Raw genomic sequence first — 14851 nt, forward strand, 5'->3', positions numbered from 1 at the left:
GATCAGGAGATTATTAAGGTTTAATGTACTGTTATGAGGAGCAGGATTCTCAGCCAATTAGATTTCAAGGTAGACAGAATGATAGCACAAAGTAGCATCTGGTTAGGACACAGTGTAAATTATAACTGAGGATATGATAATGAAGCACAAAGCCTATTATCAGTTTTAAATGGAAGTTTATACTCTTAAAAATAAAGATTCTTTATTGGCATCTATGGCTCCATGGAGAACCTATAACATCCCTGGAACCTTTACATTGCAAAAAAGGTTATTTATAGTGGAAACGGTTCTTTAGAAAACAGTTATTTTAAGAAATGATCAACTCAAAGGTTCTTTGGGGAACTCAAAATGGTATCGCTGTGAAAGCCACCTTTTGGAACCTTTATTTTTAAGAGTGTACAGTGCTCACTCACATTCTCTTGTATTTCATGTAAAATAATCATTTAGAATCAAGTATTGTTTATGGGTGAAAAAATTGCAGGTGAGACAAAGAGCAAAACGATATTATGCGAATACTTTATTATCAATGTGTGAATGGTGTTAGCTTTTCATCTGGATATTAATAGTATATGAAAACTATACACCAAAACCAGGCTCTTCCTATTTTTGCTGTATCATTTTTCAAATTGGTATTGAAAGATTCTGTATCTTTATAGATATTTATATATATAATATATAAGCCAAAGTGCATTTCCCGTTTTTTCCTCTTGTCCATGTACACATTGCACCATACATAAATAATTACATCGTAAAAATGACTCCAGTATTTACAAGTATAATATATATTTCATATAATATATAAAACTTTATATTAAATCTAAGTAGATGATATTTGGGATAGTTTGTGGAGTCCGAAAGTCTCTCAGCACGATCAAGTCCATGTGTGTGTGTGTTATCTGTGGTTGTTGAGGAGGATCTCGAGCCAGCACGGGCAGGAAGTGATGAACTGGCGGGAGTAACAAGGCCCCCAGCCCTTCGCAAAGCTGATGCGCACACTATTCGGATCATACGGTCCATCTAGCAGCTCGGACTCGGCCCCCTGCCTGAGCATGGATGAGCGTTCGTAGTCGAACACTTTGATAGAGTAACCAGGCATCACCTTGCGCACCACCAAGCTACGGCTCCCCGGTACGTCCAGGGTAGGCGAGTTGACAAAAATGGGGTGCTGGCTGCGGTTGTAGGCCCAGACTCCATCCGGCTCTTTGCTGAGGAGCAAGCCATATCCGATCTTGCCGCGCGTCCGTTGCACGGTGTTGCTGCGCTGGTCCAGGCTCAGCTGGCCAAGGCAAAAACCCGTGCCTTGAGGTAGGTCATAGAAAATGCTGACAGCTGGCTGGTACACCGTATAGAGGCGGCCCACCCGCGTCCGATGCTCCCAGTACGCCACGTTACACCAATGACTCTGTTTGGGGGCATCAGGTGACAGGCTGGTATCTGAAACAAGAAAAGACAATGGGTCTGTCATTAAGCTTTCCCATGACATTATAATGCAAACGAAATGAAAACATGTGCTGGCCAGAAAGACGGTTAGAGAATGTGTTATTATGTGGAGTTGAATGCTGCACTGTTATGTGTTGCCTCAAGAGGGCACTACTTCAAAACTTAATTTATTAAAGTTATATACAAATAAATTATGGGCAAAAGAAAGGTTGAAGGTGAGAAATTATAAAAAAAACAGACCCAAAACAAGTACCAAACATTTTAAATTATTTGACATTTTGACAAAATTATTCAGTGAGGTTCTTGACAATTGATTCATATAACCCCCCCCCCCCAAAACCAAAAAAAGTTGTGAGCTCATATCCGGCAACAACTCCCTCCCCCGTCTCTATTTTCTTCCACATTCCTGTGAGTGGGTGATGGTGATGATGGCTTGGATGGGAAGGGAGCGTCTCCTCCCTGCCAGCTCCCGCTGTGGGCTTGGGGACAGCTTTCAGCTCCCTGACAACTTAGTGCAAGTCTGTGACCTCCTGACCCCCAGGCTTCACACTATCAGCCCAGATTAACTTGAACATTGAGTGATGCCATTATTTTGCTCTTGAGAAGCTATTGGCAGGGATATTTTAAGGGCCAGGTCTATGGTTCCTTTTCATTCACTTGCTGTGACTCCCAGGGGTGAACAAATGCCTCAGGTCATTCAAGGAATAGTTCACTTATGTCATTCAAACCTGCATGCTGTAAGTTTAAGAACCTTTATGCGACAGTTCACAGTGACCAAGGCTGTCATGTTACAAAAAGGACATCACACACCTAAAAAAAAAAAGAAAAACGATGTAGTGTGTAAACGTGATTGACACAACGTTAGGTTGTATTTATTTTTTAACGTGCAAACATTTTGGAACCCTATAGAACTCTCTATAGAACCCTAGGGTTATTTACTCAATTTTAAAGAAAACATGTCAAAAGGATTCTACATACAGTAAGGAGAAATTTCTTAAATGATTGCATAATACTTTCATGTTTAACAGGTTATTTAAATCCTTGTACCCGATTAAAAAATCACAACTGCATCACTAGCCGCTGGTTAGATGTCAATAACATGAAACATTGTTTCTTGTGTGCCTGTTGATCAAATGGAGAGCCTGAATTAGTGAATAATGACTTAAATTTAGGTATGTCCCTTAAATAGAGCTATTGCATGGCTTTTGAAGACTTAGAATATAGTGTATACTGTATACTTTCTGTAGGGTCAATATAAATGTATTAAATTGTTTTATGGAGAAGAGGTGCATAAAGATTTTTCTTCAAAACTCTAATTTTGTGTTCCGTTGAAAAACAACATAACAACATTGAGTTTGAAACTACACAAAGGTGAATAAACAATGAGAGAATGTTCATTGTTGGGTAAACCATCACTTGAACCAGTGCCAAGATCTGATGTAGTAGAGGCCCAATAATTGACCCCATAAATCAAATAAGACAATTAATGCAAGCACACACACACACACACACACACACACACACACACACACACACACACACACACACACACACACACACACACACACACACACACACACACACACACACACACACACACACACACACGAACAAACCTACAAATTAAATGTATGAGAACCGCTGCCTATTCAAGCACAACTGTTTGGATAGGAGGAATCAGGATCGACTTCTCTTTACACACACTCTTTACTGAAATGGCCCCTCGCACTGGGCCCCTATGTGTTAAAATTACAGAATTCCTTACATCCTCTGAGCTTGCAAGTTGGTTTTTCTGCCTGAATGGTCTAATGAAACCATTGAACTAGCCCTTTACATCCAAAAACACAACATGGAGAATATTGTAACTAAATCAAAATAATTGTGCAGATCTCGCTTCGCAGATTTTTCTCCATAAAGTATCAATGTCAGTAGTCAGTAACTCTATGTTAAGTTAACGGAAAAGATACAGGAAGACATATTTCCAGCTATGCAGCCTAATGAGGGCTGAATTCGAACTTATACCCAAATCCATTAGATGCAAAAAATTAAAACTAATACTGAAGTGCTGTGATATGATTACTGCCCTTTTTTAGTTTTTAGTGAGCTAGAGGGAAAGGGGGGTGGTTGAGTCTGAACTGCCTGCTATGTGGGTTTAAACAGAGGTGCAAAGATTAAAGGTTAATAATCTATTTAATGTTTAGCTTGGGAACGAACAATGCTCAGCCCAGAGACCGGCCCTTTTCCTGAGGGTGTTGTGCATGTGTGTTCATGTGTTTTAAGTATATTAGAGCTGAAGAGAATATCAGCCAATGTTTGTGTTTGAGAGAGGAGTGTGTGTTTTGGCTGTTCTCGCCTGAGCGGTGCCGTGTGAGTGTGTGTCAGTGGGAAAGGAGATGGGGAAGGAAGAGAACAAATCGGGCAAACTCATTAGAATCTTAGAACTCAAAACCAAACAGTGACATCTCTTTGTTTTTCAGATTTAGTCTTCCTTAACACTCCCTGCTGAAATATCCAGCCTACGATAGCTTTGCAACATGGTAGCTGGTTTTTAGTTGGTCTAAGCTGGTATACCAGAAACAAATGACCTACCAGTGTTCATACCAGCTCAAGGTGGTCAAGCTGTTTTTTGCAGGGTGGCAAAAAAAGTTAATTTCCAGTTAAACATTTCTAAACATTATTAAAATGTTATTTAAGCTAAAACTAAATACATTTTTAAGTTAATTATTTTTGAATTACGTTTTTTAAGTCAACTGTTATTTTCAGTATAAATCAAACAAGTCATGTATCTGCACAATTCATCTCACGAAAAAATAAAAAGTTAAAGGCAGGGAAGGGGATTTGGTCCTGAAACATTTTTTATGCTGGTTGAAAGTCTATTCACATCTTAATAGTGATATGGTATATATATATATATATATATATATATATATATATTCGGCCCGAATGCAATGATATTCGGTCCTATCTACCTGTCAACATATGTATTTCCATACCTCCGCCCATCCTGTTCGCGCAAACATCACACGTCATCTGCGTGTTTCATGCAATGCAGAGTTAGACAGACGTCAGCAGCCGCCTGACTTAGCACCGAAACAGCAGCCGCCTTTTACAGTTCCTCCTGAACCAAAACAACGAGCTTATGGAGTTCACACCATAACTACTGTAATTTGGAAGAGATGGAAGCGGTTTGTGACTCGATTTTATGTGTTTCAATGGCAATGCTATCAACGCCGAAATTAATCTGCAGCTTAAGTTGTTTATGTTCATTATTATTGTAATGTTATGTGCTTTGAGACATGAGGTAGTTTAACGCCCTCTTTCGTCTTGCGATGCTTTGCAAACTCTGCTGTGCGCGTTCATGTGTTTTGAAGAAGGCGTGGCTTTGTAGAGTGCTCTGAATGGAGGGTGGGAGCTTAATGCATTCAAAGCTAACTAGCTATTGCTAGACGCTCCGAAAATTGCCTACCCTATCCTACCTTTAAATGATTGTGTTTGTGTGTGCGTGCATGTGTTCAGGTAGAAGCTGGAAAATGCATATGAGCAAGCGCACAACAAGCAGGATACAAGAGTTCCTGTCTCCCCTTCCCTAAAGGCCTCACTCATGAGTCAGTGAAGAGCCTCTGACAAGCCGCCAGAGCTGGAAATACAGTCTTACACAGACCAGGAAAGACAGACAGACGGACGGCACCACGGCTCTAATCGCAGCCAATGACGGTACTTTAGTATAATAAACCTCATTTAGGCTGCATTTACTGCAGTGAGTAGGTGTTAGTTCAAAGGCAGTGGACATCTCAACTCATGTACCTTAATGACTCAGCAACGGTTTAGTTAACAACACTTAAGCGCTGTGGGCCCATCACTTTGAGTACAAATAATAATGTCAGGCTAAGTGCTAGCTTAAGTGTGAACACCACAGAACTCTTCAGTTTTTCTCTCTATTTCGACGCACGCGCATTTTACTAGGAGTGGGAGACAAAAGCTGGGAGCAATTACGCCGCTCTGCGTTCATTTAACCCCAGCACCTTTCAACAGCTCGGTTTACCCATTAGAAAGGTAGAGTGTGTTATTATTGTTATTATATTCTCAAAACTGTCTCCGCCAGTGTCAATCTCTTAGGAGACACACGCTGTCATTGGCTCCGAGGGGATGGTGGCGTCTGACCCCTTCCCGAGCTCAGCTGGAACGACTGAAAAAACACAAATATTCACAAACACACTGTGAGTCATGCTGCTCGTGTGCTGTAACACATGTAAACGACATGGTTTAAAACAATCAGCGACTACTTCTAGTGACAGTTCAAGAGTGGGTATTATTCTGCACACAGCCCACAAGTGCAAAATTTGTCGAAAACCTGACAGTTGCTTGAGGAAAAAATTATATTAGAGTAGTAAATCGCTCAAAGGAAAGCAAACATGTCCAGCTGAGATCAAACAACAGCGAGGGCCTTGTTGACTTACAAAGCAAGAGCTTAAGAAGGCTGTGAGACTAAAGGTTACTTTGTCAGAAGGCTAAAGTCTTTTATTTAGTCTCCATTTTGTTTTCAGACAAATACCAGCCGTTGAAACGAACAAAACACGCACACACGCTCAGCTAGACAGCCACAGAGGTATTTCCTTTGAAATTCAGAGCTTGTATATAATGCTCTGGTAGACGTGATACTCGAACAGTAAGGTAAACATGCAATTCACAGTCCGTTCTCAGGCCAGACGGCCACGTTCGCATTAAAGAAAAAACTCTGTGTTGGTCTGGACTGTATTGTGGTATATAAAGTGTGCGACAATTAGTGGGCAGGACTGCTTTACGTTATTTACACGTGCAACAAGGAAACATGGAGTAATGCAAAAACATGGGATGTGCCCCATACAAGTCAAGAAGAGGAATAACTTAATAAGGGGTGTTGTTAGGTACAATGTTACGCAGAGTTTAGTTGTCTGCGGTTGCCAAGCGATCGTGCAAGAATTCGACTGATGTGCTCTTGTGCAGTCACGGTCATGTGTATATTAACTATTTTACAATGGCTTTGAAAGTGTCTAGATATATTGGTTTTTTAGGTCCTGTTCCTCTACTGTTAAAAATGTTAAAGGGATAGTTCACCCAAAAATAAAAAAAATTACCCCATGATTTACTCACCCTCAAGCCATACTAGGTGTATATGACATTCTTCTTTCAGATGAATACAATCGGAGATATACAAAAAATGTCCTGGCTCTTCCAAGCTTTATAATGGCAGTGAATGGAGGACGAAATTCTTAAGCCCAAAAAAGTGCATCCATCCATCATAAACATACTCCACATGGCTCCAGGGGGTTAATAAAGGCCTTCTGAAGCGAAGCGATGCGTTTGTGTAAGAAAAATATCCACATTTAAAACTTTATAAACTAAATTAACTAGCTTTCGACAGAAGGCCGTACGCATCGATTTACGGCAAAAGAGTGACCTCTGCTCTGACAAAATGCACGACGCATTGATGAACGCGGAAGCACAGAGTATAGAGCAAAACAAAACACCGGGCAGGAATTAGAAGTCTAAAATGAGCATTTTTAAAGAGAAATGTCGGAGCATTTCGAAATGAGAGGAGCTTGAGTTTGTTGCACATCACTATTTGTTTGAACCGCGAGAGGCATCAAAGCTCACGCTACTCCTACATCGCGTCATTTTGGCGTAAGTCGACTTGCGTAGGGCCTACAGTAAAATAATTACTGTAAACATTTTATAAATTAGGTATTAAAAATATGAAATAATTAAGTATATTACATAATTAAATGTGCTAGCACCTAGTTTAACTGGATTGTAGGTGCTTGGTGAACAAGTAGTAGAGCATGCTAAAATGTTTCATGTATTCGTCCCATTGTGTTTAGACCTTAGGCGACACATTATAAGCAAAAACAACAGGAATGGTGGAATATGAATTATGTATGAGAAAATGTGGACCATACATTGATCATATAGTATTTCACACAATGTCTCGCGTTACATTTTTGCAGATGCACAGGAGCGAGACTCCATTTGAGGTGGAAAAACTAAAAGAAAAAGGCAGAAAAAGCGATTTGCAGGATCTGCTAGCACACACACCCCACCCTCCACACCACACCACAAAAAACAAAATTCATTTAGGGGGAGTTGGAGGTAATTAACTCTAAGTACAAAAAAAGGGGGTTGATTTCAATGGTGATACTATGTGATTATCCACTAATGCTTTTAAAAACACCATGCAGGGAGGAGAAAAGGCAAGAAAAGAACCGCCTCGGGGTAAACACACGTCCATAGAGCTCTGGGCAGATCCAGAGCGAGAGAAAGATCGAGAGGAAAAACAGCAGCTTGTCATCTCTTCCCACCAAACTACAGGCCAACATCCCTGTCTTTTTCATCCCCTCTAATCCTGGGAATTCTGAAAAGATGAACTCATTCCTCCACAGCACTCCTGCCAGACCCTTTAACCAGAGAGGGAAACGGAGAGACAGGACAGAGAGAGAGAGAGAGAGAGAGAGAGAGAGAGAGAGAGAGAGAGAGAGAGAGAGAGAGAGAGAGAGAGAGAGACTGTTGCTTTGGAAATGATGTGATCCTAAAATTCATGGCAGCGAAGCTTTTTTGAATTGAACTGAACTGAGAGAGAGAGAGAGAGAGAGAGAGAGAGAGAGAGAGAGAGAGAGAGAGAGAGAGAGAGAGATGGAGAGGGAGGGAATGGAGGGGGAGTCTGAGTCTCTTATCCTGTGCCAAGGATTAGATTCCCTCCAGCTATTAGACTGTACCACTGCGCTGACAGGCAGAGGGGGAGAAAGACAAGAGAGTGTTTATGTGAGCAGGAGAAACAGAACAGTGAAGTTTTATGGTGGACAGAATTCATCTTTTGACGCCACTTTTGACAGGCCTGGGCATTCTTCTTCTCACTGGGGTCAGAGAGGGAAGCTGGAATTACGGTTGCCTGGACCAGGGGAAAAAGTGAAACATAACAAACAATGCTGGAATACTTTCCTCCCTCTTGCCTCTCTTTGGTACGGCTCTGATTTTTTAGACAACTATCACTACAGGGCGACTTACAACACACTAACGGGTCACATTTAGGCTGGCGTCTGTGCTATCTCTGCCATCAAAGACTGCTTTATCAGCCAGACACACTAACTGGGGCGGCACTCTCACACAGATGGGTTTCTTTCTCTTTGACCCGTTCTCCTTTTATTTCCTTCACTTCATTAATTTTAGAGTCTTTACTATTTTCTCAGGCTCCTTGTTTCTATTGCTGGGCTATAAAGTGGTCAGACAACATATCTAAAAAGGCAGGGGAAAATCAATGGAATCATGCAGAGTGCACAACTTTCTATACCATTTCTGTGAAAGGAAAGGAAACAATTGGATTAAAGACAGAGACACCATGACAGTTTTGGGGCTGCATTGAGGTCATCTGTATGCAAGTGCTAATTTAACTTTTAGAAGATATACATATATAAAATTCCTTTCAGGAAAACAGACCAAAAATACTGACTCATTTTGCACTACATAGATTTTTTTGCCCTATCAAATACTCTCTAAAATGACCATATGCTTTCCTTTAATACCACCTGCAACCGCCATCAGGAGCAAAATGATGGTTCATGTCATGTGACATAACTAAAGCTAATTGGTGAACTTAAAAAATTGCATGTGTCTGCCCCAACATCCTGTTTATACAGGAAATACATCAACATTGGCATTAAAACTGCTCATCGAGCCATTTTACAGATTCTGTAATGGTGACAAAGTTTAAAAAAAATAACAAAGGGAAAAACAACATTCAAATATGTCTGACATATATATATATATATATATATATATATATATATATATATATATATATATACATACATATTTATACTTTTTTTATTTATTCTCCCATTTCATGGGATCTATAATGGTGACAGAGAGTTTTCTTTTAAAAAAAACATTGACATAGGGCTGCAAACTGACAAAATTCACAATTGTTGATTACTTAGTACTGAAATCATGATTATTCATTTAGCTTAATAAAATTTTTATTAAAATATTGTGTAGGGCAATGCATGACGTATTCTTTTGTCCAGATCAAATCTGCAAATCTACTTTTCAAATCTACATTTCAAATAAATAATAATAAGTCACTGCATTTAAGCATTTACTTGTCTGTGATAGGTTACAATGCAGATTAACTCCAGCCAAAAAAAAACAAAGAAACAAAAACAAAACAAAAAACATGCAAATAGACTATGGGCCCTATCTTGCACCCGGCGCAAATGACTTTGTACACTGACGCATGTATCATTCCTATTTTGCACCCGCGCAAAGCGGGCTTTTACCTCCACAGACGCACTTCGGTAAACTAGGAAATGAATGAATTTGCACTCCCTGGGCGGGTCGGCCCAAAAATGAGGCGTGTTTCGGCGCAAACATTCCCTAGTGCTATTTTGCAGTTCCAGAAAACAATTCCGCCACTGACCAAAAAAAACTAGTCTAAAGTCAGTGGCGTGTTGCGCGTTGTTCATAATGCTATTTTAAGCGCGCATGCTTGGCCATAATGTAGCGGGTGCACAACGCGCATACACTTTGATTCTCTCATCAGTTTTTATTTTTGCAAATCATACATTATAACAAGGAAAAATATTACCACACGAGCTATCATTGTGGTGTACATGAAGATGTGAAAAAATAGGCATACATCTAGCTTACACATTTACCCAAATTATTATGTGCATGTTTAACCGAAGCTAATTTGGTTGGGTTCGTCCCATCCCCAATGACGAGAACATCGATCTACTCGGCTGTGAACCAATTCTGAAGCGCGCCTGGTAAATGCGCCATAATAGTAAGAATCCGCCATGCAACATACGCACCTGCTCTTAAAGGGTATGTTGGATGACGCTCTGATTGGTTTATTTCACGTTACGCCCAAACCACACCTATGAATAATGAAGCTATTTCAGACCAACCCCTTTTAAACTTGCGTCGGGCGCAAGAGTCATTTATCCCGCCGGTAAAATAGCAACAGAGCCCAAGACCCGCCCACAAAGTTACTTGCGCTTCGCGCTTGATACTTGCGTTTCAGATCGTTAAAATAGAGCCCTCTGACACAACAGGACGAGATAAAATTTAAATGGTGTAAACAACATTTTTCATGGTTCATTGCAGAAACCATAATTATTATTCCTTATTCCATAACTTGTGCAGCCCTTAATTAGGCCAAGAAAGGACTATGCAATCTTAATATGTTTTGAATTTATTACAATGCAAATAATCAGAATTCACAGCCTAGAATTACAGACTGCAAGCGGATTGCACTGCAAATGGCGAGCATATATTTTAATCCCTTCGCTATGGCTCTATAGTGTTAATGACGACTTGGTCAAATGTGTCCAAGATTCACACCTCAGACCCATATAAAGCAGAGCTTAGCTAGTCAGATTCACTGAGTATCACTGCTGCCCCGCCTCTCCGGATTCCTTAACACTCACTAGTGTTGACATTTCAACACATGGGCCATCTGAGCCCAGAGCAACAAATGAACGAATATGCGGTCTCCCCAGGTCAGATTGCCGGGCCTCAGCAATGATTTCCACAGCCGAGTCAAACGGTGTGAAGACCCACAGATCTGTGTACTGATCTCCACGGGTGAGACTTAGCCAGGACTGGGGGTTCCAAACCAAATTCCTTTACCATGAGAACAGACGGGGCAGTGTGAAGGACAAACTCCCAGAAATACAGACCTTCTACAGCTTGCTCGCAACATCATACTGCTGCCTCTTCTATAGAGGAGAGTGGGATAGATTATTAGTTTGTGTTTGTATGGGAATGTTTACCACATTCTAGGTGCAATAAAGCAGATTAAAGGTGAAGAGATTGCAAAACTAATCCATATGAATCGAGTAGTCTAATCCATTTTTCTGAAGAGCTTTATATGATGAACAGTTTGAATTTAGGCTTTTATTCACATCTAAACATTCATCAACTCACGCATCAGTTGTGAAAAGCAGAAGCTCAAGCATGTTCGCTTGACGTGTCGAGAACCAATAAGGTTCATTCTTGTGTTACGCAGCACGTTTGAGCTTCCACAAGAACCAATGAGATTTGTTCTCACGCATAAAGCAGGTTCGGTTGAGCTTCTGTTTATGTTTGCCGATCAATGTTTATATGTAAATAAAAGACTAAATTAAACCTGTTTGTCATATAAGCCGATCAAATCTCTTCAGAAAATTAGGACTAAACCGTTTGATTAATTTGGATTAGTTTTATTATCTCTTTAAGAACTTTTTGAAGCATAAAAATGTAGTAGTTGCGTGGCTGCCAATGGAGGGACAGAAAGCTCTCAGATCAAAAAGGACTTAATTTATGGTCCAAAGATGAATGAAAGTCTTACGGGTTTGGAACGACATGAGGGTGAATAATTAATGACAGAATTTAAATTTTGGGGTGAACTAACCCTTTAAGCCATAAAGATCTGATGAACTATGAAACCCTTTCACTAATTACTCATCTGTCAGTTGTTACTCAAAACTTAAATCCATAGTATACTTCTTATGGGGACATCCAGCTTTTGAACCTTCAATCTTGCCAGAACTTTTACACCACCCTCTAAAAATCAACCCCTTATAACAATAGAATTACAACAATTTTAACTTTGTTTTTAGCAACAACAGCTTAATTGAAAGCAATATAATTAAAAGAAACTGGCATACAATGGTTTATGATATACAACCCATTTTAACTGATGCTGCAAAGACTAACACAAGTCAGTCTCACAATTTGGACATGCATTTGGAGACTTTTAAAACAGTGGAATTCACAAAAACAATGTTCAAAACTGGCAACTAAATGTATAGGTTGCAAGACATAAAAACACATATGCATGATAAATTAATGTAAAACATATTGACTACACAGCAGTGTTCCAACAGGCCAAATAATGTCAACTATCCAAAAACTCTCTCCCACTGGTTCCGGAGCAATCCTTATTGTTATTCAAGGAAAACGTACGGAAATACAGATACTCTATTATTCAAGTGATTATGATCTATTAAGTGTAACTTATCAGAAAACAAGATTTTAATTACCACAAATATCCCTGTCATAAAAGATATTTGCCATACATTAATGGAAAATGGGCTCTGGCAGCTGAGCGTTACACAGCAGGTACGGTTTCAGTGTATGGAGTCAGGCCAGTGGTTTTGAGACAGTTCTTGATCTCAGGTTAATTTAGGGCGAAAGCTGTGTATTTGGATACAGCTCATCTGCAAGGTGATGGACACATACTCAGCTCAGATGATGGCATGCTATTGATCGGCCCAATGGATCATAAACACTCAAGTCAATGCATCCTGACAGCCGTGCCGTCTTCGCCTTCTGTTTCAATCACAAAAGCATGAAGCCACACACATGCGGGAAAGCTACGCAGCTGCTTTCTAAAACAAAGCAAACTGTTTATGTTACCCTATTAAAAATGCACAGGTGAGTACTTCAAATAGTTTGTGAGGTTTCTGGCTTGTCAACATGAATGGAGAAACAGTTTAAGGCTCCAGGGCTTGGCGATATATACTGAATATTCACAATATATTCTCAATTATTTCAACAATAAATTAACAGATTTTAATGTACGTTTCTTAAAGATATCATGAGTTTGATAAATAATCAATATTAAATATAAGTAAATATTAGTGTTTATCCCCATCTGTTGCTACATAAGTGCATAAAAATTAAAATAATTAAATTACAGTCATTCTTGTTTATTAAGAAAAAAAATGTTAAACCGTTCTTTAAGAATTTAAAAACATATATTTATTTATGTACAGTATTAAATATCATCAGAAGGAAAATTATTGAGATTTTTTTTAACAAGCTCTAGAAGGCTTACATTAAGAAAAGCTTGTAAGGTAGGACCAAGACAAAGCAAGATGGACAAAGAAACAGATAGACTGACAAAGCCAAGAGCCAGTGACAAAGCCTTGAGGCACACAAGCACCATATATTTTAATAGACACTCTCCCCAGACATGTTTAACTCAAAATAGGGTTGTCAAATGTCCCGGTGCTACCAGTACAAAAAGAAAAGTTGACAGTACCAGCATTTCTGCAGTACCGGTAGTACCGAGTATATTTGGTACCCTCTGATAGACCCTCTGATTGTGTTTGTTTATATACAAATGTATCCAGTGAATTTGAACTTTAGAAATTGACAGCCTAAGTGAAAATAAAGGGTGGACTCTTCTCTTGCTTTCTGTCATTTCAAAATCTGAATACTATTTTAGTTTTTCATGCTGATAAGTATACCACAAAGTTTCTGGATTGATAACCGTATTTGCGTTGAATGCGTGACTGAATTGGAAACTGTGATGATTGACAGGGATAACCAATGGACAAGATAAAAGGGACAAAATTTTACTTAAAGGACAATTCCGGCCAAAAATGAACCTGGGGCTAAATAACACATGGGTACCGAGTCGACCGTTCTCTGGGATGCGTTTTCATGATAATCAAATGTACCCAGTTGTAACGTTAGTTTTAGTTTAACCACTGATTAGCTTATAACGCTAGTGTATGGGGCATCAAATAAGTAAAAGTAAAAATCGCTAGTTAATACCACTAACAAGGCTCAAAATAGCCCCACACTAACACGGTAGCATAAACGAGAGTCCCTACCTGCAAACCGAAGCATTGAGAACTTTGTAAGTGTACAGACAGTTTAATAAGAAGATACTTTATAAAGACAGTACACTTCGCATATACAAGCAGGAGCCATCTTTGAAAAACAGTCTCGACCAGTCGAACCACAAACGCCGAGCTACGTCATGGTAGATAGTCACAGTTTCACCTCACGTAGCACGGCGTTCGTGGTTCGACTGGTCGAGACTGTTTTCCAAAGATGGCTCCTGTCTATATACGCGAAGTGTACTGTCTTTATAAAGTATCTTCTTCTTAAACTGTCTGTACACTTACAAAGTTTTCAATGCTTCGGTTTGCAGGTAGGGACCCTCGCATCCCAGAGAACGGTCGACTCGGTACCCATGTGTTATTTAGCCCTAGGTTCATTTTTGGGCGGAGTTGTCCTTTAATTCAAAAGTACTTAATTCAACAGGTTTTGCTCTGGTACCGAAATTTTACCGAAATGGTATTGGTACTGACTACTGAAATTTTTGTACCGTGACAACTGTAGCTCAAAATCCGTGAAATATCCTACACTAAGCAGAAGTTAATTGGCTTGTTTGCTGCGGGCTTTCAAAGTCCTCAATAAGGGCCACTGAGGTATGGCATGGACTCCCCATTGAGGGCTGTAATTGAATTTAGAAAGAGAGACCAAACTCTGGACACAGAGAAAATACATCCAGTTAGTGCGGATCAACAGTGTTCCTCTTGCTCTCTGGTGCTTACAAATCCTGTTTTGTGTCTCTGAGGGAGTCTTTTGTTCCACACTTAGA

General features: G+C 39.7%; 1 protein-coding gene across 1 annotated transcript in view; it reads right to left on the reverse strand.

Annotated features, from left to right (window-relative positions):
* Window positions 1–766: 766 nt before the first annotated feature.
* smad6b (SMAD family member 6b) overlaps window positions 767–14851 on the reverse strand; it is a 28887-nt gene continuing 14802 nt past the window's right edge. The window contains exon 4 of the mRNA XM_077248916.1: window positions 767–1434. Coding sequence (XP_077105031.1) covers window positions 893–1434 — 542 coding nt within the window. The 3' untranslated portion in view covers window positions 767–892. The remainder of the gene's footprint in view (window positions 1435–14851) is intronic.

Source organism: Siphateles boraxobius, unplaced genomic scaffold, assembly GCF_051911475.1.
Source record: "Siphateles boraxobius isolate OS27281-9 unplaced genomic scaffold, OSU_SipBor_1 31, whole genome shotgun sequence".
NCBI classification, from domain to species: Eukaryota; Metazoa; Chordata; class Actinopteri; order Cypriniformes; family Leuciscidae; genus Siphateles; species Siphateles boraxobius.